This window comes from Oreochromis aureus, linkage group 10 (genome assembly GCF_013358895.1).
Source record: "Oreochromis aureus strain Israel breed Guangdong linkage group 10, ZZ_aureus, whole genome shotgun sequence".
NCBI classification, from domain to species: domain Eukaryota; kingdom Metazoa; phylum Chordata; class Actinopteri; order Cichliformes; family Cichlidae; genus Oreochromis; species Oreochromis aureus.
In genome coordinates, this window is record NC_052951.1 from 5,021,680 (window position 1) to 5,046,692 (window position 25,013).

Here is a 25,013-nt window from a genome sequence, read left to right on the forward strand (position 1 = left end):
GCACAATCAAAGGTCGTACACATGTAAGAGAAATTTGCATTTGGATTCAAACTATTGCCAAAATCATTTATGCCTGTGTGGTTAGATAACAGCCATGAGATAAAAGCTGACATTTGCGCCTCATTGAGTATTATGAGTTCAGTTTAAGAAAAAAAAAAGTGGTTTCTGAATGAATGCAAAGATCATGAATCTTTGCAGCAGTACGTTAGCATTCATGCTCTTCATGGCATATTCAAGGATGCAAAATATTCATATATAACTATATAGATGTAAGATAAAGTGTCCAAGCTGTTTTTGATTGCATATTATACATCTGGATTTTTTTGAACAGCATGGTGACGTCTTCTCAATGCTTAGGAAAATTCTCAGCTTGAGTGGGAAACATCTTACCGGCGCATAGAGGACACGAAAACAGAGCAACAGAGAAAAAGTACTAAACTGTTTGGATTACTTGTGGGATTCTGTGTTGGTTACTCGTCTCTAATCTTCATCTAAGTTACAATTATAGCCAAAATACAATCTGACGAAACACGAACCGTATCTACTTTTCATGTCCATATCAAGCACACTGAGTAATCACTCACAGTAATGGCTGAAAAAAAACAAAAAAACAAGTAAATATTTCCACTAGTAACTTTTGCTCTTTTATTATAATTGTCTCTAAGTTCCTGAAGTTTATTTCAATCTGAATTTAACATAAATGACTAACTGGTCATGGTCTTATCATGTTTTGTTGGTTAGAAGGTACGAACATTACAGCCTGAAAAGGTTTAACTGTAAAGGTCCCTCAGAGGCTCCCGCAACATACGCATTGAAATTGAGCGCACTGGCCCTTTAAGAGAATGGCACTGGAGTGGTAAAGTTAGTCGGAGTTAAACAAGGATGAACCGGAGGCATGCTGAGTCTGCCTTCAGCATACTGTTACAGCAGGCTGGAGCTTTTGTCGCAACTGAAAGAACAGAAAGCTTAATTTAGATGTACTTTTGTTAATATAATATTAAAAAAAGATAACAACAAACAGGAAGTGTAGGTTCTCTTTCTCTCTCTCTGCAGATAGATAGATAGATAGATAGATAGATAGATAGATAGACCGTTCTAATCCCGAATCCGGAGTCGAAGCTATTAGATGTGGTGCATAAAAATCCTGACATGTTGAATGATTTCTGTAACCAATCGCATTTTGTTAGGTCTGTCAAGATCTGCCGCAGACATGAGATACAGGCTCCACTGGCATTAACACAGATGTTTTTTAATACTCATTTTCCAAAGATTGCCCTCTTAAAGCTATGCTTTTCTAACTTATCAATTTATAATATAGCCGTAGGCATTGCATCAGGTTGCTTCATCAGAATTTTATTTTGAAAGCACAAGCGGAAGCCGGTAATGCCATTGTGGCCTCTGTTACCGTGGTGTGCTTTGGCACCGGGAGCGCACTGTTTGCTGCTGAGGCTCAGTGCTGGTGGCGGAGCGGCAGAGAGGGACGGAGCAGTGACACACATGGAGCTGAGCTTTTAACAAAGTGGACGTTTCCTCCCGGTACGATGACTCCGGCTACTTTGGGGCTGTTTTTCTATAGGAGGAAGCCCTGATGAATGTTTCTCCTCTGTTAAAAACAAACAAAAAGAGGAAAAAACGGGACTCATTGACCGGGCGCTGCCTTCCCCTCACTCTCAGCCGCCCCTCCGATCATCACCTGCAGCTTGCTTTGTACGACACTAAGCGCAGATTTTGCAGAAGCGTTGAGGGATTAAAGTTTGAACTTGTGGTTTATTTGTAGAGCGGCTGAGATGCTGCCTGCGGAGTCCGCTGCTGGTTGCTGACATTTCATCCCATAGGCTGGCGCTCATTTGTGCGTCTGTGTGGAAATTATAAGTGCTGCTGCTGCTGGACAGCCTGAAGACTGCCACCAACCTTATCTACCTATGTGCACATTTGTATAATGGAGTACCGTCCGGCTCTGGTTCCCTTACTGGTTGTATTTGCACTCGGAAGTTTGGCATATGGTAAGTTTTAAATTGGTTGTTTTGTGGTTATAGTTAACAAACAAACAAACAAAACACTTGTATAATGTCCGTTATGTAAAGTTTACAAAGTTACTATTTCACATCAGTCAGCTGATCTTGTAGGAAGCCCCCCTTTATGTCAGCATTTGTGCATAAGTGAGTAATCCTCCTAGATGATGTCACTTAAAAGGCCACTTAGGAACAACAGACAGCAGAGTTGCCCATATGCAGCTTTACTGTGTGACCTGCCCAGGGGATACTGGATTATCACCAGCATCTGCTCCCCACAGAAATCTGACTTTGCTGCCTCATTTATCTCCAGCATTGGGCCCATTAGATGAACATATTTTATGGGCACAATGCAATTGTGAAACAAAAACCCTTCAGTTCCTTCTCCACTACTGTAAGTGAGTGTGGGAGGGTTGAAAGTTTGAGTCCCTCTGTGGACAGCACTGCTAAAAAATGCATGCTTTCTTGCTACTGTACAAGGTTTGGTGGAAAAAGCCTTTACCAGCTGCTGCTGCTGCATGTAAAATGTTAAGCAGCTCCTCTATGTCCCAGTCTGTGTGGTGGAGAGTACCAAACAGTGTAGGTTTAAGCGTCACCGGATCCCTGGATATAAATGTATGATGCACAATATTGGCTTTTGTTGTTTCATGACTCTGCCTTCAGACGTATGCATATGGTGCTTTTGATTTCAGCTTTCAGAAGTGAAATCTGCCACATACGCACACCAGGAGTCATACTATGGCTCTTTCTTGTAGACATCAGACACCTCTGGGATGATAGAGACATGCTTAAATGAGACTGCTGGATCCTCAGATCCTCCCTCAATCACACGTGTATAACTGAAATTGCTGCCAGTTGGCTACAGGCTCTTTGTCAACATACATACATGTCTGTGTTCAGCACAGATGAACCTCCGTGTGTGATGTACTAAAGCAATTTTTTTTGATGCAAGTGGGATGATGTAGTTTGTGACAGTGTGGTGTCTTTGGGCCCAGCCCCACTGCTGAGGCTCCCTTTTACAAGCCTGTAAACATTGCCTATGAACTCAGCATCTGTGAAAGTGCTCCTTCACTGACTCCAGATGCTCCTCTGGGACTATAAAGGCTGGATTAAAGCTGCTTATTTTCACTTTAGCAAACACACGGTGAGTTAAATAAAAGCGAACTGTACCGACTGTACTGTTTTTAGCGGCAGCCTTTTTTTCCGCCGTCGGTAAATTTACATTTAAATGTGTGTTTTTGTCACACTCTGACACTGTTATACAAAGTGGCATAGATTAAAAGGAAGACGAAGCTTCAGATCAGTGCCAGCACAGATATGTGTAGAGAAGAAGATGCAATGAAGGAGAGTTTAGGAATGATTCTCCATCCCTCGTCTTCGTGTGAAGGGGCCGTTCATGCGGAGCCAGAGTCACAGAGTCTGGTCTCAGACTGTTTTTCCAGTAATATGACACTGGAATCTGCCAATCACCGCTGTCACTATCAGTCACCACGATGACCTCAGGAAACTCTTCTCCTATGACTGTCAGTGACTCATGTGTTTACAATGTACTTTATTGATGTGACTTCAAGGCAGGAGCTGGAAACAGCTGCTTTGTTGCGATGTGGATGTCCTCACCAGACTAGTTGCCAGATGAAAAAGCCGACACCAAACCTAGATAACCACTCTGTAATTACAGTCTGAGCGCACAGCTCCATTTCCTTCAGGGAGGGAAGTGCCGTGGGGTGTAATGTGGCTGAAATAGCACAATTACCGAGATGCCCATTGTTTAAAACCCTTTCTTCTGTTTCTGGCAGTTGTGCATTTTGCGCAAAAGGCTTTTCAGGCATGCTGTCAGCCTCAATGAGTTACAGTGGAGGAGGTGTTGGAGGGGATTAATGGATTGATCAAGGACAGTTTGACAGGAGTTATAACTGCAGCTGAGATTGCATTGAGACGTCTGAGTAGTCCTCTTTAAAGTTGGGGAACAACCGCTGGGTCCTCATGGCAGAAAGACCAGTTCACTCTAAACCCAAAACCACGTGAATGACTAAACTGAAAGTAAAAAGAAGATGTGTATTTTTATTTTTCCGAGTTTCTAAGATGTGTCCCACAGAGATGAATGTGCTGTTTGAAAAATGCTTTTTGCACAAACCCATGGACGTACTAATAGGCACTGATACAAAACAGTTCTTGTGAATTCTGTTGGCAGTCAGCAATCAGTACAGTGTTTCGAAAATGAGATAGCACCGTTCCATTTAGGTGGTTATTCAGATGGAAGCCCAGCGCGAGACTTTTACCAGCCGCACTCCACATTGCAAACCCAGATTTACTTTGTTATTTTTATATGTTACAGTCATCACCACCGACTGGAATGGCTCATAACAGCACTCCAATATGCAGTAGCTCATTTTGTTTTTGCTTTTGGAATACTGACAACATTCTTTTCTGCAGAAAGAAAAAAGACACAAAAACCTTTGTAGTCATTTCCGAGAACAAACACGCACTCGCACAGTGAGTGTACCTTCCTCCTCCCCCCACCTGCCTGCCCATCTGTTCTGCACAGATCAATTAGGCTGTCAATACATTCAACCATGATGCACTGAAATGAGGCACAGTATAGCATTCAAGCTACAAGAAGATCCTAACTTGCGCCAGTTGAAAAATAACACTCAAAATCAGAGCAGGGAACTAAACGTCCTCCTCCTGTTACCTCAGAATCAGCAGCGTTAATCATCCATCCACTCTCTGAATCTTATTTGAGTATCCATCCATCCATCCATCCATTCGCTTCCGCTTATCCTTTTTCAGGGTCGCTGGGGCGCTGGAGCCTATCCCAGCTGTCTAGGGCGAGAGGCGGGTACACCCTGGACAGGTCGCCAGTCTGTCGCAGGCCAACACACAGGGACAGACAACCATTCGCACTCACATTCACTCGCACATTCACACCTAGTGGCAATTTTGATTATCCAATTAACCTATCCCCACAAGCTGCATGTCTTTGGACGGTGGGAGGAAGCAGTACCGAGGGAACCCACGCAAACACGGGAGAACATGCAAACTCCACACAGAAAGACCCCGGCCTGATGGTGGAATTGAACTCAGGACCTTCTTGCTGTGCGGCAACAGTGCTAACCACCGTGCCACCGTGCTGCTAACTATTTGAGTAGTTTCGCTTTTTTCCAGCTGCTAGTCAACCAGTTCTAGAAATGAATAATAAGTAATGCTAAAATAAACATGAGGTGAATTTGCGTATGCTTGTCGTTGAACAGCCGCTCATTATGTGTGTACCCATGATAATAGAATTTCACAGTCCCAAATATGCATTACGCATCAGATTGACTACACCTTATGATGCATTAATAACAAGTTATTTGTGTACTGGTCTGTAGTAAATAAATAAAAACACTTTGTAAACATATCAGTGGGGTGTTTTCGCTCGTTCATCTGCAAACTAAGGCTTGCACTCCCTCTCTTAATGGCACTGCTTATTATCTATGCTGCATGTTCCTACCACAGCGAGCCAAAATCAACAAACACTGAGCTCCTTCTTCATCAGGCATCAAGGGAAAGGACTTAAACTCATCTCTATTTAGCAGCAGGTGCTGACAGGACAAGTTAGCACTCCCTACTCCTTGAAGGTCTCAAGTGCAACTGCCTTTAGGGCCCAACACAGTATACCTAAGCTTCCAGCCTTGGGCTGCAGACAGATGGATTGCTTCAACATTAGATTTCAGTGGTTTTAGGCAAAGCTGGTCACAACACAGAAGGAGACAAAACAGTATTGTGCCATGAGGGTTGCTTGTGCAGCCTGTTATTGGACACTTCATGTGATAGAGGTGTTGTTTTCTGTATCGTAGTCACTGCGGTCTTCATCGCTGTCATTAGCAAATGATTAAAGTGACATGCATAAATTCACACGCTGTGTCAAAAAGTCCCTGCCAAACGCAGCATCTGACAACTTCCAGAGAGGCTGGCCTCCTGCATCCTCTGTGCCCGCAAAAATGGGACACATCCGATATGTCTGCCTGCTTCAAAGAGGCATTTGGTGTGTGCATTTTCCCAAAGAGAGTTGAGACAGGAAAAAAAAAATCTTCATATAGATAATAATAAAATGAAATAGCAAGTATTTCACCGCAGTGAGACCAAAAAAGATTCAAAAGTGTCTAAAGTTTTCCCCTCAGATTGTATTTGTGTCCCCCGTATGTGTCCAGACACGTACAGTGTCATGAAATCAACCCTCTTCCTTCCTTAGGTTTTTGTAGACACACATTGTCACAGACATATATATAGAGAGAGAGGGAGAGAGAGATAGAGACAAAGATATCCCAAGTACAGTTTTTGAATAATCATTTCACTTAATAAGGGAAATATGTTATCCAAACCTACCTGCCCTCTGTGAAAAACTCATTCTCCCTTAAACATAATAACTGTTTGTGCGAATTGCATTCCGGCTGGCAGTGAGACATGAATCTGAGCCCATTGTTAGTCAGTGGTGCTGACCTTCAGTCACTTGGATGAGTGACAAAACATTTCTCCCATATGAACACATTCAACTTAATGGGATTTCCTTACCTGGATGATTAAGCAGTGTTTGCATTGTTCTTACAAACACTAACACTCCTCATCCTTTTATCGCTTCAGTGTCTGACTATCTGCCTAATAAAGGGTGAGGTCATCATGAAATCTGACTGGTGAAGCAGCCAATCAGATTTCATGTTTATCCTGTTTATATTATCTGCCGATGTTTGAAGCAGTGACATAACTCCGACTGCTGGAGAGTCAAAGAAAAAGCCCGTGGGTACTGCCACAGCTGTCAGAGCAGTAACTCAGTGCTGTGGATATATTTGTGAGTCTGGCACTCAAAAGCTCTGCATGAGAAAAAGCCACCTGATAATGGATTATTTTCTACACGGATGTGTCAAGGTGATGCCGTAGTAGCCAGAAACTGACAGCTACTGTTGATGATTTAATGGCAAGGTAAAAATCTGACAGGGACAGCTTTTTTTTCTGATGACGGTGTCGATACACACATCGAGTTGGGGATAGGAGGACTTTGTTTGCCCTGATGGGTGATTGATAGCTATGCCTAATTGATTGATTTCTTTAATAGGCACCTTACCTTCACCTCAAAAATCTTTGGAGTTGGTAGCACTTATAGAAGTGACAACAGATGGATGTTAATCCAGCTCTTGCTCTTTACAGTTTTTCCACTTCATGACTTAATGATACATCAGGACCAGTGTTACTTGAAATGTCCTCATCAGTACGTCAAGGCTGCATTTTACCACTTAAATAAAGGGTCTTGGAAATGTGTCTCATATATGATTGAGCTAATTGCTATCATGAGCTGGTTTTTTTAATAATACAGGCACTCTCCATGTAGATTATTTCATGTTTGACTAGCAAGCTAAGAGTCAGTAGAACAAAATCAAACCACACACCATAGTTTACTTTTGTCATGTTAGTGATGTCGTGGATCCTCTTCAGGAAGTCGTTGTCTCGACCCTTTCCTCCCTCAAAATGCTGTGTGGTGTGATGTGTATTTTCAGAGAGATAGCAGCCAGCCTGCACATTTGTGTCTGTTTGTATAAGGGGACACGCATCCAATAGGGGCTAATCTTGAAATATGCTGTTGTGGGACAGGAAACCAGTGGCATTTCCTCACTGATGTGTTTGGCCACCCACAACCAGCCTTGTTCCTGTCTTGGAGTCCCCTCGAGGATTTCCTCTTTGACACGACTGAGAGACTGCACCTTCGTCAGCAATCACTAATGGACAGATAATTAGAGATAATGAACAATCGTGCCATCATCATACAGCCTTTCTGGAGCCAAACCATCCACTAACTATCTCCATGCTTATATTTCCCACCCCCCGCACCATCTCCACCCCCCACCCACCTACCCCCGTTCTGCACTCATCACAAAGAGCACTTACAGTGAAATGGGATGAAGTGTGGGAGTTCAGTCACCAAATACAGTTGCTGCTCTCTTCTTCTTTCAAAGCTTGAAACCGCTTTGGTGGAGTGAGCGGAAAACAAAATCGATGCTTGTTACCAGCGGGCTGCTGGAGCTCCAACCGACAAGGTTTGTGATAACTTGAAGGATGCTGGTCTGGAGAGAACAGTTTAGCTGAAACATCCCCCACATTATTATGATTATTCATACCAGAATGTCAGGTGAAGTCTTGTTGAAGTATGTTTCAAAATAAACAGTAGAAATGTCCATTTTTAAGACATTTTGCAGCCCTTCAGTCTTGTTTCTGTAGGTGTAAGTGAATCAAAGCTTAATCAACTTCCTAGTCTCTCAGGCATGTTGTACCACCAGGAACATTTTTAGTGGGAAAATGCTCTCTTCCTGTTGGAGCAGAAAATGCACTTTGCTCTCTAGCTTCTGCCTGGTCAGCCTGCACGAACATCCAGCCCATACAGTCTCTTCACCAGAGGAAGAGGCTATACTCACAGGGCCATTCTCACTCACATTACCATGATCACTGCTTTTCAAAGAAACGAGCAGGACGAAGCATTTTCGGCCACTTTCACACCAAACTGTTCACGGCCTCAGCAGAGACAGTATAAAAAACACAGAAGTTCCTTTTCCAAAGTTGACCCCACTCATTTAGATGCTTAGGATCAACACAGGCTCAGTTAAAGCCGTTGTCTCTTTATGGCTGGCACTTTGTATTGTCATGCAAGTACTTCATTTTATGTTCCCCAGAGGGTTAAAGAGTACAAGGCTGGAGGAAAAAACTGCAGCTTGCCTCGTTCGCTGCTGCCAGTTTAACTCTGAATGCACATTTCCAAATCACTTCCTGCAGCTTCAGTAAATAGAAGGTGGAGACAAGAAATCTCGACAAAGAAAAATAAGGGAGGAAAAGGAATTACAGCATCCTCTTCACTCCTCTGTTCCCTCTTTAAAGATTATTACGCTCCCCCTGTTAGCCAGTCAGAGGTACTTTTATTTCAACAGAAAGACTTTTTCTAACCAGGAGGAACAGACCATGGAGGGAAGCTCGGTTATCTTGAGCGCAGTGTGAGGGTTAGCTCATCTTAGGCTTAATTTGACTTGCTAAGCCAGAGGCTGGGTTAATCTGTCTTCTTTACCACAATTCACCACAGAGCGATAAGGAATGCAGTGTTTGATGTATTGCAGTATTCTGATTTATTTTCAAGTCCTTCACATTGAAATGAAAGGCATTTCTCAGCCTGTCTGGTTTGGAAGACTCGCTGGGCTGGAGTGCCGTCCACGTTTTATGTCCTTTTCCCTCCAAGGCCTTCGTCAACCAAACGTTTCTGATACATACACAGTGTTACATTTTCAATAGAACTTTTATACCTAACTGTCTTGCTGCATTTTCACAGCGCTTTATAATATGAAATTTACAAATACAAGTGAGGTGTAACAGTTAGTGATTACTCAGATCAGGCCATTGGTAGAAGTTCAGTTATCGGCTAGTTTGATCCTTTTTTAATTTATTTATTCTATTATTTGTTATACTTGTTTTTGTTTGCATATAGAAATGTTCTAAATTTCATGATTTCAGCTTGCTGCTCTAGTTTTTATTCATAGTTTAGATTTTTTTTTTAACTTGCAAACCAGAAATAAATCAATTATTAATTGAGAAGATTCTTCTTAGTGAGAATTTTCTTTGGCAAACTAGCGTTTCAGCGTTTCAGAGCTCCTTACACGGTTTTCCATAATATAATATTTGTTTTCTGTGTGTCCTATAATTTGCCTTGTGGACTGGATTCACGCTCCACCAATGCGCTGAAACCTTCTGTGAGTCGCTGTGGTTGGCTCAGGGGTGGGCTGCATGCTGGAGACAGCTTGTACTTATGGCTGCAGCGCAGGATTTGTGTTGACCTCAAGATTGAGCCTTGTACAAATATCAGACAAAATGAGGACCCTTCTTGGATTTGCTGCATGAATCTGACCACCAACTTATCACTGTACCATCTGTGTTTGGAAAATGCTGTCAGCAATGGGTGATGTGCCTTCAAATCAAAATCACTTTAGAGCACAATTAGAGGTTCTGAATTAGTTTTGATTCATTTTCAATTAATTGCCCAGGTGTTCTTGAAAGATACAGAATAGATATCCTTCTACTTTATGTCTTGAAAGATACCAGTGGTGCGGTGATCAAATGCAGATCAGTTATCAGCCCCAGTCTTGTACCATTTGGACAGATACCGGGTTACTGGGTGTTCTGATTTTTTTTATCATTTAAGAAGAAGTAAATGTGCTTAGTGATGAAAGGTCTCTTTTGTTTGTGGTGCAATAAGGCAGGATTGGGGCTCGGAATCAACTGTAGATATCTGTGGGTTCTCTTTTGTACTCGTTTTAAAAGCACAGGACACACCAAGACATTTATTCTTGTACTAGATGAGACAAAGTTCTAGCTCTGTACTTTTTCAGGCTCCATTACAGAAAGGACATTGCAGTGGTGGTCGGTGCTCCCCTCGGCTGTTTTCTTCCCAGTTTTTCATTTGTTTTGTGAACTCGCTGTCCTCGCTATTTCTCCGTCACCCTCACGGGTTTAATTCACTCCCACTGTTTGTGAAAATCATTGAAGTTGTTTGAAAGTTTTAATGCATTTCTACTCATGTTTCGGGATATATATTTAAATATTCTAAATACAGAGTGCTTTCTGTGCTGAGCTCTTGGATTTTGAGTCTGGCACTTTAGATTCATCAGATAAGGAGGGAAATTTCATGCTGAATAGGAAGAATTATTTCCTGGAATAAGCAGCTTTGTAGTTACACCAAGTAAGAATCAAGTTAGTGTATCATCCCACTTTACAGCTGAAGGAAGGCTATGGAATGATATAAATATATACAGACTAAACTGTTTGTAAGTATATAAGCAGTGGTGGGAAGTACTGAAGTACAAATACTTTGTTACTGCACTTAAGTGTTTTATTTTTTGGTACCTGCACTTGAGGATTTATTTAAGCGTCTCGAGGCGACTGAATTCATTTGATTTTTACTTCCTACACTTTGAGAAAGTTATCCTTATTTTCTGCTCACATTTTTAAAACAGACTCTTTATCCTGAGTTTAGCGCATTTGAGGAGAGTTAATATTCTACGTCATTGTCCGCCTTCCACTCCGATTTGAATCCAAATTTTAAGGAACAATAACACATAAAAGAGAATCCTATAGACATAAGGATTTTAAAACATCATTTGTACCCACTCATCAACAATCCAGAGATGTTCTGGTTGTGGAGCTTCAGTATAGCTAGTGCTACAGAAGAGAAGCGAATGTAAAGGGAGTAACATTTTTAAGTGGCAGGCAAATTCAAATGCAACAGGTTTCCTAAAATTTCAAAATACACAATAACATATATGTTAACATACTGACATGTAAAAAAATTAGATCTGATTTATTTATTTCCGTTTATTTACTTTAAATTTTTATGTTAAAGACTAAAGACAACTATCTACTCTTTGAATTACTGTGATGTAGTAACAATGCAGATAGATAGGCACTCACCTGTAGCACATTTGTAGTTGATTAAACCTGAAAAAGAAAAACTCTACTAGGTTTACCAGAAGCTGCTATTGACCACAACCCTGCCAGCATTATCACTATAGGCTAATGAGTTTGTAGATGCAGCGAGGGTGGGGTGGGGGGGTTCCCCTCATAGATGAGAGATTTGCTGATTAGCATTTCTCACAAAAATTACAGTTCATGCATCAGAAACAGTTCAATTAAAGACATTTTTCAGACATAGTCTTGAGAGATATTTGCAGAAAGTGAAGTAAAGATAACAATGATTGGAAATATTAGAAAGTCTGGTTGGTCTAGATTAGTGTCAGCTGATACAGACATACGATCAACACTGACCCGAACGTTTGGTGAGTTAAAAACCTGATTGGAATCTTTTAGACACTCAAATCATTTGTCAAGTGTGGTTATTTACAAGTCCTTACTAAGGTAAAATGATAATGCAATTTTTAAAAAAATAACGTTGTTTTATCTTTGCAACAAGTGAATCAATAACTTACTTTACTTACTTGCTTATTTTATTGGACCCTCTGGTGAACAATATCAACCCTTCTAACGTGCTTATAAGGTGTGTCTCTTCTTTATGTGCTGAGGCCAGTATATCAGCAAATAGCTGATATCTTATATAATGTATTGGTTGGGCTCAATCTGCAATTCTCAGTCTGCCAGAAATGTTACTACTGATGAACCGTTGCCCATACCTGTGCTTCGTTGCTCTTTTTTGGAGAGGATGACATTAAGGAGCCTGAGATTTTGCACTTAGATTATATCCACATCTTAATTTGTTGACTTTTCCTTGGTTACTCCCAAGAATTTACTCTTTGTCTGAATTTGCCCTTCATTCTGCAGTGTAACAAAACAACACTGCGCAGCCTTTATCCTTACATTGTAGAGCATTACATATTTCATACTTGCCAATAGTCCTGTTCTTTAGCTGTGATGAGAATGTCTAGAAGTTTCTCCCGTAGGTGGGATGTGGTGACTGCAAAGCTGCAGAAAGTTTCATATTGCATTTCTTGTATTTCTTTGTCCAGTTTTTTAATTAGGAAATAAAAACAATTTTCGCAACAGGATCTAAACAGGAACTCTCACACAATATCTGTTTTTGATTTGACAATTTAGACAGTATTGCATCTTTTCTTCACTCTCTGTTAACCAGACTGCAGTTCTCACAGGATAGACTCCTAGAGCATCCCTGTGGCTTTATTATCTCACATGTATCATTGAGAGTTGCTGCCATCCTGCTGTATTACACGATGGATGGGAGCTAATAGGTCCTCAGAGGGCCCCGACGTTCCTATTAGAAAGTCTTCTCAAGACAAGCAGTCAGACTGTCGAGACTCCAAACTGTCCATTTAACCTGATTGGAGTTCATCTTTTCCAGCCTTGCACTTATCCGTTACATACCATATGTCTACGCTCGCTCGGTAGCTGAGCAGTGCTGCTTGCCTTAGAAATTCAAATATCCTTGTATGCATAGCAGTATAGTCATTTTCTGTTATGCTGATCTGCAACCATTTTGCCTTTCTGTAACATCATATTTATGTCGGAATCAATGTGGGTATTGTAGAAGTTGAGAAAATGACATTTTTCCATAGTACTTGCGGAACATTTCCCGGCTGCAGTGACATTTTGCTGTCATCCTTTCAGTGGAGCCGTAGATTTCTGTGTGACATCCCACATATTGCTACAGTGGGAGAGAGATCATTTCTCCAAGCTTGCTTTGCTGTGGATAGCAGGCGTGTTATCTGTCAAGAGTTGGTCTTCAGTGGTTGCAACTTGGACGTTCTCTTGATAATATTTAGCTCAGTCGCACATGATGGTCTCGTCCTCCTTAAAAGCTTTTGCTTTACATTTCCACATGACTTGTTCCAACCAGCTTTTACTGTAAAATTTATGAGTCAGCTCTTAAAGGCTGTGCCCTGCTGAGTTCTCACAACAGACCCCCCCCCTCTCTCTCTTCCAGATATCCCCGATCAGACAGGCTCAGCTCAGCCACGATGCTACTACCTTAAAGCTATTAGATGAACAGTCTACAGCTCAGAGGCCTTGAGGGAGGTCAGAGAGCACTTAACCAAATGACAACTGTTTTCTGTTAGCGTTTGACAGAAGAACAACCTTTTAACAATATTACTTTATTTGATTCATTTTTAGAAATCCTTCACATCAAAAGTTTTCTCTGGTAGTGCTGCAGCGTAGAATTCCATTTGGGTTTTCACAGAAAACGTCAACGCTGATTCTAAATTTGATCAATGCAAGTTCAGGCTTATATTTTCCGTCACAAGGTGCTTTTGTGGGGAATAGTTTGTATAAATTAGACTATCATGAATTCTTGAATTAAAATACAATCACTTTCAGCCCCAGTTCAAAGTCATCAAAAAACTAAGACTGTAAAAACATTTTAGTCAACTGAAATGTGAAGAAAGTGGTAATGTTTGATGCAAGATAACAAGTAACAGTACTTTAAATGTAATTTTAGGTGTATCCTTATCTTGTGTCATGCTTTCAGTGCTTGGCACACAGATTCCCAGCTGCTATTTGAATCTAACTAAAAGCAACTTCAAAGCTTTTGCACATTTTCCTCCTATCCTGAGCTTCCTATCTCTTTGAATGTAATTTCATCGAGAGCAAGACTGTCATATGGTACTCTATATCCCATCAGCAAAAAGCACTTTAGTGGAGTTTTTAATCCCCCAAAACCTTCTTGAGGATTTGTCGCTTTGAAGGCGAGAATTTTGACTGCTTTTCTTATCAGACGTTATCAGACAGAAAGTCTTAACCTTTGAACTTCCTTTTATCCATGCACCTGTGGGATGAACTATTGTAGCTATCTTTCTTTTCTGTCACCCTGCAGCACACTGTCTACAACTTTCCTATGCTGCAGGCACGTTTTAAGCTATCTCTCAATATTAGAGGATGAGCACAGGGAGCTGATCACCTCCTGGGTTAAAGATTCGTCCAAATGCAACAGTGTCACTATCTGCTCGCTTGTAGCTCTGTCTGCTTTTCGTTTTCAGTCTTCTTTACATGCAAATTTACTCAAAAGCTTTCACGATTGAAAGCAATTTAGACAAAACCTATTTAAGCCTTATTTGAGCAATCATGGCATCAGTGGTGTGGAATAAAACTACAGTCCAGAGCTCAGCTGCAACGCTCCTAAAAAATAAACAGCAATTCATGTTTTCTGTTTTCCTGTTATATGCACAGCGCTCGGGCTAATCTCCTGCTGTGAATGTTCTAAAAAGACAACACTGCTCAACATTAGGATATTGCTAAGCATTGCAGCACTCCTATAATTTACAAAACAGCACGGCTTGCTAGTATAGTGGTGAGGCAAGACAAATCAGAAATACACTCATGAATCCCACAAGCGTCTGAATAACACCGACGATGATGCACCTCCTCTTCTCTTGCTTTTGTTTGCTCTCCAAGGTGATGTTTCACTTGTGCCTCGTGGTTTTTGAGTTTGTGTTATTGCTTTTCTGACATTACAGCACAACCGTCATGCTATCATTTGCAACTCCGATTCTAAAAAAAATAATAAAAAATCAGGCATTGTCTAAAATGTAAAAAACAAAAAAACACAGAATGTAATGATTTGGATTAAATTCAAACACAGAAAACACGTCAAATGTTTAAACAGAGAAAAACAATGTGACTTTGAATTTGATAGGAACAGCATCCCCACTTGAACAACAGTCTATGAAAGTCTGGGAACTGAGAAGACCAGCTGCTGGAATGTTGTCCTGTTCTTGTCCGTTATCAGATCACATCATGATGTGCTAAATGTTTTCAACTGGTGAAAGGTCTGGACTGCAGGCAGGGCAGTTCAGCACGATGCCATGGTGTTGTAATAGACACAGTATGCGGTATAGATAGGTGCATATGTTGATCCTAAACTTCCATAAACCTTTCAGCATTTATTGTGCTCGGTTTACATATTTGACATGTTTTCTATGTTTTATTGTTAAAAAAAATATGGATTTATTAGTAGCTGTCCCAACTTTTTCGGGAGTAAGTTTGATTATTGGGCAAAGGAGAGCAAAATTTGGAGGTGGTAGAAGAACCTGGGGAGTTACCCCACTTTAATCTCTCTCTGCTTCTGTCTTTCAATCCAGCTTTCAGAAAAGAAAGAGAAAACTTGCAGAGCTCTGAACAAGAATTCAATACATTTGGACAGATTAGCACAAACCTGAACCCCAAACACCTGTCGAGACCACTCAGCAAAGGATTCTTTGAAAGTAAAGTACAGAGCTGATTATATGTGTTCAGTATCTTAGTATGTGCGCGGTTCAGTCAGCCTACTTTCTCATCAGCTTGAGATCAGAGTGGTTCCTGCGATTTACTGCCTTCATGCTTCTCATCCACGGCTCAAGGATTTGCTTTTAGTTTTATAGATGCTGAATTTAGAGCATGTAATTTCACACGTCCTCTCGAGTTATACTTGAAATGTAACATTATGTGCTCATTTCACACAGTCGTGTTGTTGGTGATAAAATGACGAGTTCAGCTGCAGTCCAGCTCAAGAGGTTTGGAAATAGGCGAGCTGAGTGTGTTTTTACAAGTTTTGCCGCCCACTTGCCTTTTGTGTGCAGTGGCCAATATGTAAAAAGGAAAAAAAAGGCTGAGGACTTTTAGGCTCGTTAGGTGTGATCCTTTCCACTGGTATGCTTTTGTAACCATGCTCTTCACATCCATAGTCTGTGACCAATGTAGTTTTATGGTATTCCCATCGTACAAACTTCTGCTTATACTCAGTTCAGTACCTTGAAATGAGGTTTTTGTATAATTTGGCATTAATGACTAAGCAGATGCTGTGTTCCTCATGACACGGGAGAACACAGCATCTGTGTTCTCCCGTGTCAAATGACATTGGCTGTATCACGATAAAACATGCACCACAAATGTAGTCTTTAACTTGTCTCTCCTCTGTGGTGTCTTTTCCCACCAGGATCCCGACCCAGATTAGAGGATGCCGCCCCTCGGATTGTAGAGCATCCCTCTGATTTAATTGTGTCCAAGGGGGAGCCAGCTACCCTCAACTGTAAGGCTGAGGGGCGTCCGACTCCAATGGTGGAATGGTACAAAGATGGAGAGCGGGTCGAGACTGATCGAGAGGACCCTCGGTCCCACAGGATGCTATTACCCAGCGGCTCCCTCTTCTTTCTGCGAATTGTACACGGAAGGCGAAGCAAACCTGATGAGGGTGTGTATGTGTGTGTGGCGCGCAACTACTTGGGTGAAGCAGTCAGTCGCAATGCATCGCTGGAAGTGGCAAGTAAGTGTCTTTGATGTTTTTGCTATAAGGGCTTGTGTGAGTGTGTGTTGGTGTTTGTGTGAGTGTGTGTGAGTGTGTGTTGGTGTGTGGCGCTTGTGTTAGTGTGTGTTGGCGTATATGTGTGTTTTAGCGTGGGTTCACAGCAACACTGATTTCAGTGTTTTATAAATTAAAGAGCCTATAGCACAAGAGAAAGGATGGTTCCTTATGAGCAGCACTGGGCGATGGTGGGAAGGACGAACTCGGCATTAACAGACAAAACCAGGCTCAGGGAGGGGCAACCATCTGTTGTGATCTGTTAGCTGGGAGGTGAGGGAAGACAGAAAAAAAGAGTGCATCACGAGAAGTCACCCAGCTGCCTGAGCCTATTGGATCACAGGTTCCAGCCCTTTAAAGTCTAACTTAAAAGTAGGGAATGCCCTCTCTCTCGAATCCAAACTGGGAGCTGGTTCCACAGCAGAGGGGCTTTGCTGGTTCGGCAAAAAACTAAGCAGCAGAGGCAACAAGAAACAAAAGAATATAGTGTGTATTGAGAAAAGCAGTCCTCATAACAAGTGTCAAATATCATGTAGTTTCAGTAAAAATGAATGAAATCACAGATAAAACTCACAGAATAATAACATTAGCTGCGTTTTAAAAGCAGAGGTTTGCAGAGGAAGCTTCAAAACACTCTGCTCTCTTATCATCGCTTTCACTTGGCTGAGTTAACTTAAGACACCACCCCTGACCTTGGTGTCAGATCTCCTGGCAGCTTTACCCAGAGCCCCACTCACCCTTCTCTCCAGCCTCCACTGCCCAGGCCTCTGTGACCAGGCCTGTTAATGTAGATAGATGACAGCTAGCTCCGACAACAGAGATAACAGTTGTCGCCACTGGACAGGAAAGCTGAAAAACTGTCTCGCAGGGAGGGGACCAAAGGCCACTGTTAGTTGGCAGCTTCTCACTAGCAGATGTTCGATCCTTAAAATACAACAATCTCCTGTCAGATGGGTTTCCAACAAACACCTCTTGATTTTTTTCCCCGTAACCATGCTTCCTGTGAACAGTGAGATTGGGCAGAGCCAATTAAATCTTTGCTGCTAGATTCGCTTATTATCTTTAGTTTTAGAAAATCATTATAAAGTCAAAGTTTATTTTGACAGCGGCAGCAGGTAATTTCAAGAAATCCTGTCAGTTTATAATACAAACATAGTTGGGGACTAGTTTGTTGCTCTCTCTGTGTAGACATATAATATGACTTGTCAGATGACATCTATAATGAGCAGAATCATTGGTAGTGACAGTGATAGCCAGGCTCTACAGCTCCTCTGATATCTTTCTTAATCTGCTCATTTAGACAAACTTGCCTCCAGCAGCTGTTGCAGATTGACATTTCCTCTAATCCCCTCACTCAGGCTTCTCCTAGTATCGGCCTCCCTTTAAAACTATAACCATCTCTTGTTCCACTAACGGAAACCAGCTGAATATGGTCAAACAAACCCTGATCCCCACTAAAAACTAGCAAAGCCCTAGCTTCTTGTGCAACACTTTGTAGCCAGGTGTCATATTTTCCTGAAATGCTCTCCCCACAAAGGTAATAATAAGACTGAATTCGCCCGTCCGCCTCAACAGAAGAACGGCCCATGAATCATTCTCCATCCTCAATAAGCAGCTGGGATCTGCACAGTGTGTCCGTCACCCCGACTAAAGCGTTCGTCAAGTAGCGTGAAGAATTACCTTTCACTTTGGTCTCGCTCTGTTTCAGTATCAACATCAGCTGCGGGGTGTTTTTTGAAGTGTAAGCTGTATGTGGAAACCTGGACAGGTAGAGTAGGTGGAGGTGTTGTGAATCACTTTTCGCTTTTCAAAAAGAGGAAAGAAATGAATCAGCGACAGAGGCCGTACATTTCTCGCTCCACATGAATAATTCCCAATGTTCTCCTCAACTCTTTCTTCGTGCTGTGCTAGTTTTAAGTTCTTCTTAAGACATGCAAAGATGCTCCTCCTGCTTTTCTTCATTCATCACATTAGCATAGCGCTTAACCAAAAGTTATGGTTTCCAGCACCCTTGCCATATATCTGACAGCTGTTAAAGGTTACCAGAGAGTTTAATCTTCTTTGTAGGCCCACATCAACAAAATCTAACACTCAATCTCTGTGAGGTGGTGGAGGGTCACAAGGGTTTATCTTTAACACCAGTGTGATTTCAGCCTGCAGTGCCACTAGCTGATCAGTCCTGTTTCTGTATATCCAGCTTCCTCCATTAATACTGTGGTGTCATGAGGTGACATTGTGCACAGCTGCCTGCAAACACACACATGCACACGGACATAACTTGGCTCACAGCGGTTGCTTTCACAGATAAGCATCCCTAATCCATGTTGGTAGAGGGAAAACCGATGTATTTTTACTTGTGTCTTCATGCCAGCACACAGACACGCTTTTGGAGTATCGCCCCCAGAGAGAGACAGAGAGGGAGATTGTATAGAACAAACAGTTGCCAAAGCCAAAGCCAGGCCAGTGCCAGCTCCTTCCAGGCCCCTCTGCACGGCACCAATCGGGCCTGAGATGAGGCCAGAGGCACATAAGCCTGCCTGGAGCTGCCTGGGGGGCTCAGCATGGCACCAAAAAGGCGCAAGATGGCACTTTGTGGCATGGTGTCACTTTGCTCCCCAGCCGGTGACTTGGAAGCACTGAGGGCAAACTGAGAGAGAGCTGCATTGTGTATTGGTGTGTATATTTGGTACTGAGGTGAAAGCCAACACAGCGGGAAGGGTGGAAGGTTCAGGAGGTTTAACCCCTCACGGACCATCTGCTGTAAGCTGAGAAGCAAGCAGGGTGATGACAGCCAGTGTGCTGCAGTATGGATAAACTGGCAGAATTTTCCAGCGCTGACAAACATGCCTGGAACTGCTTTATTTTGAAAAGATTTATATCACATGTTAGTCTTTTAATGTTCTTTATGTATACACCAAAAGTGACAGGAGCAAAAAAGTAGATCTGTTACTACCAGAGGTTCTTTCATGTAGAATTGAAGCAACACTCCCTCAGCTTAGCTGAAGCTTGGAAGTTATGGATACTTCACCAGAAATCTTCTTTTGAAGATGAAAGACCTGTTCAGGCTTAAAAAGATGGCTCTAAAATGTTTATCGGTTCCTCAGTGACAGAGAACATCTGCTGTCGTCAGCTCCGATTCAGTCTGCAATGTTTAACACATATTATTTGCACTAGCTCCCATAATTCCCACACCTCACAGCACATCCTCGTGCCTAAACAGCAGAACAGGTCGATCACCAGTGACTCATGAAATATATATGAGCCGTTCCTTGCACCGCTCATAAAGATTGACAACAATGACATTTAGAGACGGAGGCTGAGATTATACCTTATAACGAGCCACAATATTTTTCAAGTAATTCCATTACAATAGCCCCAGAAAGCACCAACACCACAAGCATGCCAGAGAGGTACATACAGGGAGTGCAGAATTATTAGGCAAGTTGTATTTTTGAGGAATAATTTTATTATTGAACAACAACCATGTTCTCAATGAACCCAAAAAACTCATTAATATCAAAGCTGAATGTTTTTGGAAGTAGTTTTTAGTTTGTTTTTAGTTTGAGCTATTTTAGGGGATATCTGTGTGTGCAGGTGACTATTACTGTGCATAATTATTAGGCAACTTAACAAAAACAAATATATACCCATTTCAATTATTTATTTTTACCAGTGAAACCAATATAACATCTCCACATTCACAAATATACATTTCTGACATTCAAAACAAAACAAAAACAAATCAGCGACCAATATAGCCACCTTTCTTTGCAAGGACACTCAAAAGCCTGCCATCCATGGATTCTGTCAGTGTTTTGATCTGTTCACCATCAACATTGCGTGCAGCAGCAACCACAGCCTCCCAGACACTGTTCAGAGAGGTGTACTGTTTTCCCTCCTTGTAAATCTCACATTTGATGATGGACCACAGGTTCTCAATGGGGTTCAGATCAGGTGAACAAGGAGGCCATGTCATTAGTTTTTCTTCTTTTATACCCTTTCTTGCCAGCCACGCTGTGGAGTACTTGGACGCGTGTGATGGAGCATTGTCCTGCATGAAAATCATGTTTTTCTTGAAGGATGCAGACTTCTTCCTGTACCACTGCTTGAAGAAGGTGTCTTCCAGAAACTGGCAGTAGGACTGGGAGTTGAGCTTGACTCCATCCTCAACCCGAAAGGCCCCACAAGCTCATCTTTGATGATACCAGCCCAAACCAGTACTCCACCTCCACCTTGCTGGCGCCTGAGTCGGACTGGAGCTCTCTGCCCTTTACCAATCCAGCCACGGGCCCATCCATCTGGCCCATCAAGACTCACTCTCATTTCATCAGTCCATAAAACCTTAGAAAAATCAGTCTTGAGATATTTCTTGGCCCAGTCTTGACGTTTCAGCTTGTGTGTCTTGTTCAGTGGTGGTCGTCTTTCAGCCTTTCTTACCTTGGCCATGTCTCTGAGTATTGCACACCTTGTGCTTTTGGGCACTCCAGTGATGTTGCAGCTCTGAAATATGGCCAAACTGGTGGCAAGTGGCATCTTGGCAGCTGCACGCTTGACTTTTCTCAGTTCATGGGCAGTTATTTTGCGCCTTGGTTTTTCCACACGCTTCTTGCGACCCTGTTGACTATTTTGAATGAAACGCTTGATTGTTCGATGATCACGCTTCAGAAGCTTTGCAATTTTAAGACTGCTGCATCCCTCTGCAAGATATCTCACTATTTTTGACTTTTCTGAGCCTGTCAAGTCCTTCTTTTGACCCATTTTGCCAAAGGAAAGGAAGTTGCCTAATAATTATGCACACCTGATATGGGGTGTTGATGTCATTAGACCACACCCCTTCTCATTACAGAGATGCACATTACCTAATATGCTTAATTGGTAATTGAGCCTATACAGCTTGGAGTAAGACAACATGCATGAAGAGGATGATGTGGACAAAATACTCATTTGCCTAATAATTCTGCACTCCCTGTACGAGGGACTCAAATTACCTAAAGTTAAGCCTCCTAGACAGCTAACAACCAAAGCTCGCTTTAGACTTTAAACCTTGGGAGTATCCAAATGTGTTCGCCCACTGTGTAGTTGTTATAAAAGGTGGAGGTGTCTGTAGAGAGAAAAAACATTTTTGTACCAATCCATAAGAATCTTTTTAATGCTGTGAATTTGGGCATTTTTACATGGGGGCTGATTCAGTCTGGAGCCAAGTACTATGGCTTTTGGCATTTCCATGTAGGATTAGTTTTTTCCCACAGACTACCTGTTGACTACTAAAAAAACTGCTTGGTTAGGTTTAGGGAAAAAAAGCCTGTGGGTTAAAATAAAGTACGTATTAAAGGCAAAAAATCACCACAACTTAGTGAAGTTGTGTGAATACAAATAGTAGTATTCCAAGTAAAAAAGATATCTATGTGTGCCTTAGAAATAATTTTATTGGTCAGCATCACTCCAAGGTATTGGAATGGAATTTTACAAATGATGATGAGAGCTAAAATGAGGAAGTTTTAGTTGAATTTATGAACCCTTAATAAGCATAGTTATCCAGAAGAAGTTAAATAACTTTCTTTTCACATTGACTAAGTTTTTTGCAGGTACGAATTTGTTTTAATCATTTTTTCACAGCAGTAAAAAGACCATTGTTCTTTTGCAAGCATTTATTCAGTGCTAATTACACACTCAATACCTCATTAAGGATGGTTCTACTTAGTTGCCTCAGATTTAGTTTTCATTTATTAATGACACATTTGATGAATGGATGCTGGATCCAAGAACAGTTAGCCTTTTGAAGTATCAGCAGATGTAGCTAAACCTCACAGGTGATGTTGCTAGCAGATGAAAGTAATTCTACATTTTAAAAAAATTAGATGATGTGTTGCTACATAATACATTTGAGAGCTTTTAAAAAATGCTGGAACAAAAGAGAGTAGTCATACCAACAGAATTACTGCACAATTTCTTTCACTTTGTGCTGTTTGTGTAGCTGTTATTTAGCAGTAGTCCCAGCCTGTATGTAGCACTGCCCTGCTTTAAGAGCACATCCTCCATCTCTAGTATACCCGTCCAAATTGTGTTTTTCACCCCAGTCCTATCCGATTTTGCGAGCTAAAAAGGATCCTTCGATCCTGAAAATGTGGCATACAAAATTGTATGGCACGTCTGTTGGAAGCTAGTCAGCACAATAGTCCTAACGGACCAGAGACCCCTGGGCGGAGATTTGACATTCAGAGTGACTTGCCCGAGCTCTTGGCGGCTTTTTACTTTGAGTGCTTTACAACTCTGACATTTTTATTATGCCTGCTACTCTGCCTGGCTTTATTGCTCATGAATATTCACACCAACCGGCGAGGGGAAATGGCACTTTTTCCAACGTGCTTGGGGCGGAGTCAAAGGAACTTCAAATAAAGCTGACTGTGGTAAACTCTAAGGCTTTTATTGCCCCCAAAACCAACTCACACCCGTTGTTCTAAGGTCATTTCGAGGTTAACCTTCACAGATTCAGGATAGCAGCTGTCTTGAGAATTTTAGGGAATGAACAGGTGGAGACATGATAAAATTGCCTCCCTCTGTCTTTTTTGTGAATTTCATGTGTGTGTGTAAACATGTGTAAGTCTTTGTAACTATAGTCCAGGCCAACTTTCTCACCCTTTGTAATCCTCTCCAGAAACAGCTGAACTGCACTGTCACCAGCTGGATGCTGCTTTCCCTTTCCAGCTCTCTCGCTCTCGCTCTCACACACACACACACACACACACACACACACACACACACACACACATATGCAGTGTGTGTACACACACCTGTCATACTGGCTTTGATCACTGTGACCCCTGTGCAGAAAAATGGATTTCAAGGTTTATGAATCTGAAAATGAGAAAAGCTGTTGGTAGGTTTAGGGGAGTTAGGAGAGCAGGACAGAAAAGTGGTGTGGTGTGGCTTTCTTAAAAGAGCATTCGCTCTGCACGCTGCCTGTGCCGTCCTAGAACGGATCTCTATCTCTGCTGGTAACCCCGGTGGTCTGAAGCCATATGGGATGTGATATGAGTTCTGTTGAGGCTGTGTCACAAACAGTGGAGGACAGCCGTGCTGATTTATGTGCTCTGTATATGTATGGCTAAGTGGCCATTGACCCGTAGTCATACCGCAGCCAGTCAAGTGTAAACAGAGGCTGAGGTCAGTGCTGTTAACACCAGAATGAAAATGAACATTAAAATAAAGCTGCTGTTGGTGCTGAATGACATTTTAGTGTGCTTTGTGTGCTTTCCACTTAAAGAAGGTATAAAGACTAGAGATGGACCGATCCGATATTACGTATCGGTATCGGTCCGATACTGACCTAAATTACTGGATCGGATATCGGCGAGAAATAAAAAATGTAATCCGATCCTTTAAATATCAAAAACACCTCACAAAACTTGCGACACGGCGTAACTCGGCTCATAACCGTAGCACGTCGGAGCAGTGTGCTCACGTGATAGAGCTGCTGTGTGTATTTGTAGCCTCGCTACCAAACCAGCATTTCATCTCCGAGGAAGTTATCCCAGAGAGAAGTAAAGCAAGTGTGTAAGTTCATCTCTGAATGTTTGTAAAGCGTTCCCATGTTAAGCTTAACAACCGATATATGGAGCGACTGACTCTCTCTCCCTCACCTTCCTGCCGCTACTTCAATCTAAAACTGAATCAGCTGATCGCTTTTTTCTATCGCGAGTCCGTCTCTCTTCTTTGTTTTTTTGGTCCACTTTGCACCAGAAAGAGGAAACCAGCGGCTGAACAACAGCAGCACGTTTAAGCTTGATAAGCTGTTGTTAGAATGTATTTAATATTACTTTCTACACCAGGATCCTTTTCACGTAGCTGACGGCTGGTAACTGTGCAGGGGCGGATCTAGCAAAGTGTAGCCAGGGGGCCGATAGGGCATGAACAGGGAAAAGGGGCACAAAGACATACTTTTCTTTCTTATTCTCATTTAAAATGCCTAGCTTTTAATAAATAATTATCTGAATCTTACACCCAAAGTTTTAATCTGATTTAAAATGTATAGAAGTCCATTACTGTATATAGTAACTGTTAAGTCTAATATACCCTAGTAAGCTATAGTACTTTTTTCTTTGAGAAGGTACCATCTGTGAATTCTGCAATTCTGTTGAAGAAAGATGTTGAATCTATTTAATTATTCTTGAAAAATAATTTATTTCTGTGCATTTTTT

The 25,013-nt window shown here is 41.8% G+C and overlaps 1 protein-coding gene across 4 annotated transcripts in view; it reads left to right on the top strand.

Annotated features, from left to right (window-relative positions):
* The window catches only part of robo3 (roundabout, axon guidance receptor, homolog 3 (Drosophila)), a 143,371-nt gene that overhangs the window by 53,434 nt on the left and 64,924 nt on the right, over positions 1-25,013 (top strand). For 3 of the 4 annotated variants that reach the window (XM_039618791.1, XM_039618792.1, XM_039618793.1), the window contains exons 1-2: positions 1,451-2,003; positions 16,453-16,779. In XM_039618791.1, the coding sequence (XP_039474725.1) occupies positions 1,940-2,003; positions 16,453-16,779 (391 nt within the window). In that variant the 5' untranslated portion in view covers positions 1,451-1,939. Of the gene's footprint in view, positions 1-1,450; positions 2,004-16,452; positions 16,780-25,013 lie in introns of those variants that run through there. The other variant, XM_039618794.1, reaches the window with a different exon arrangement.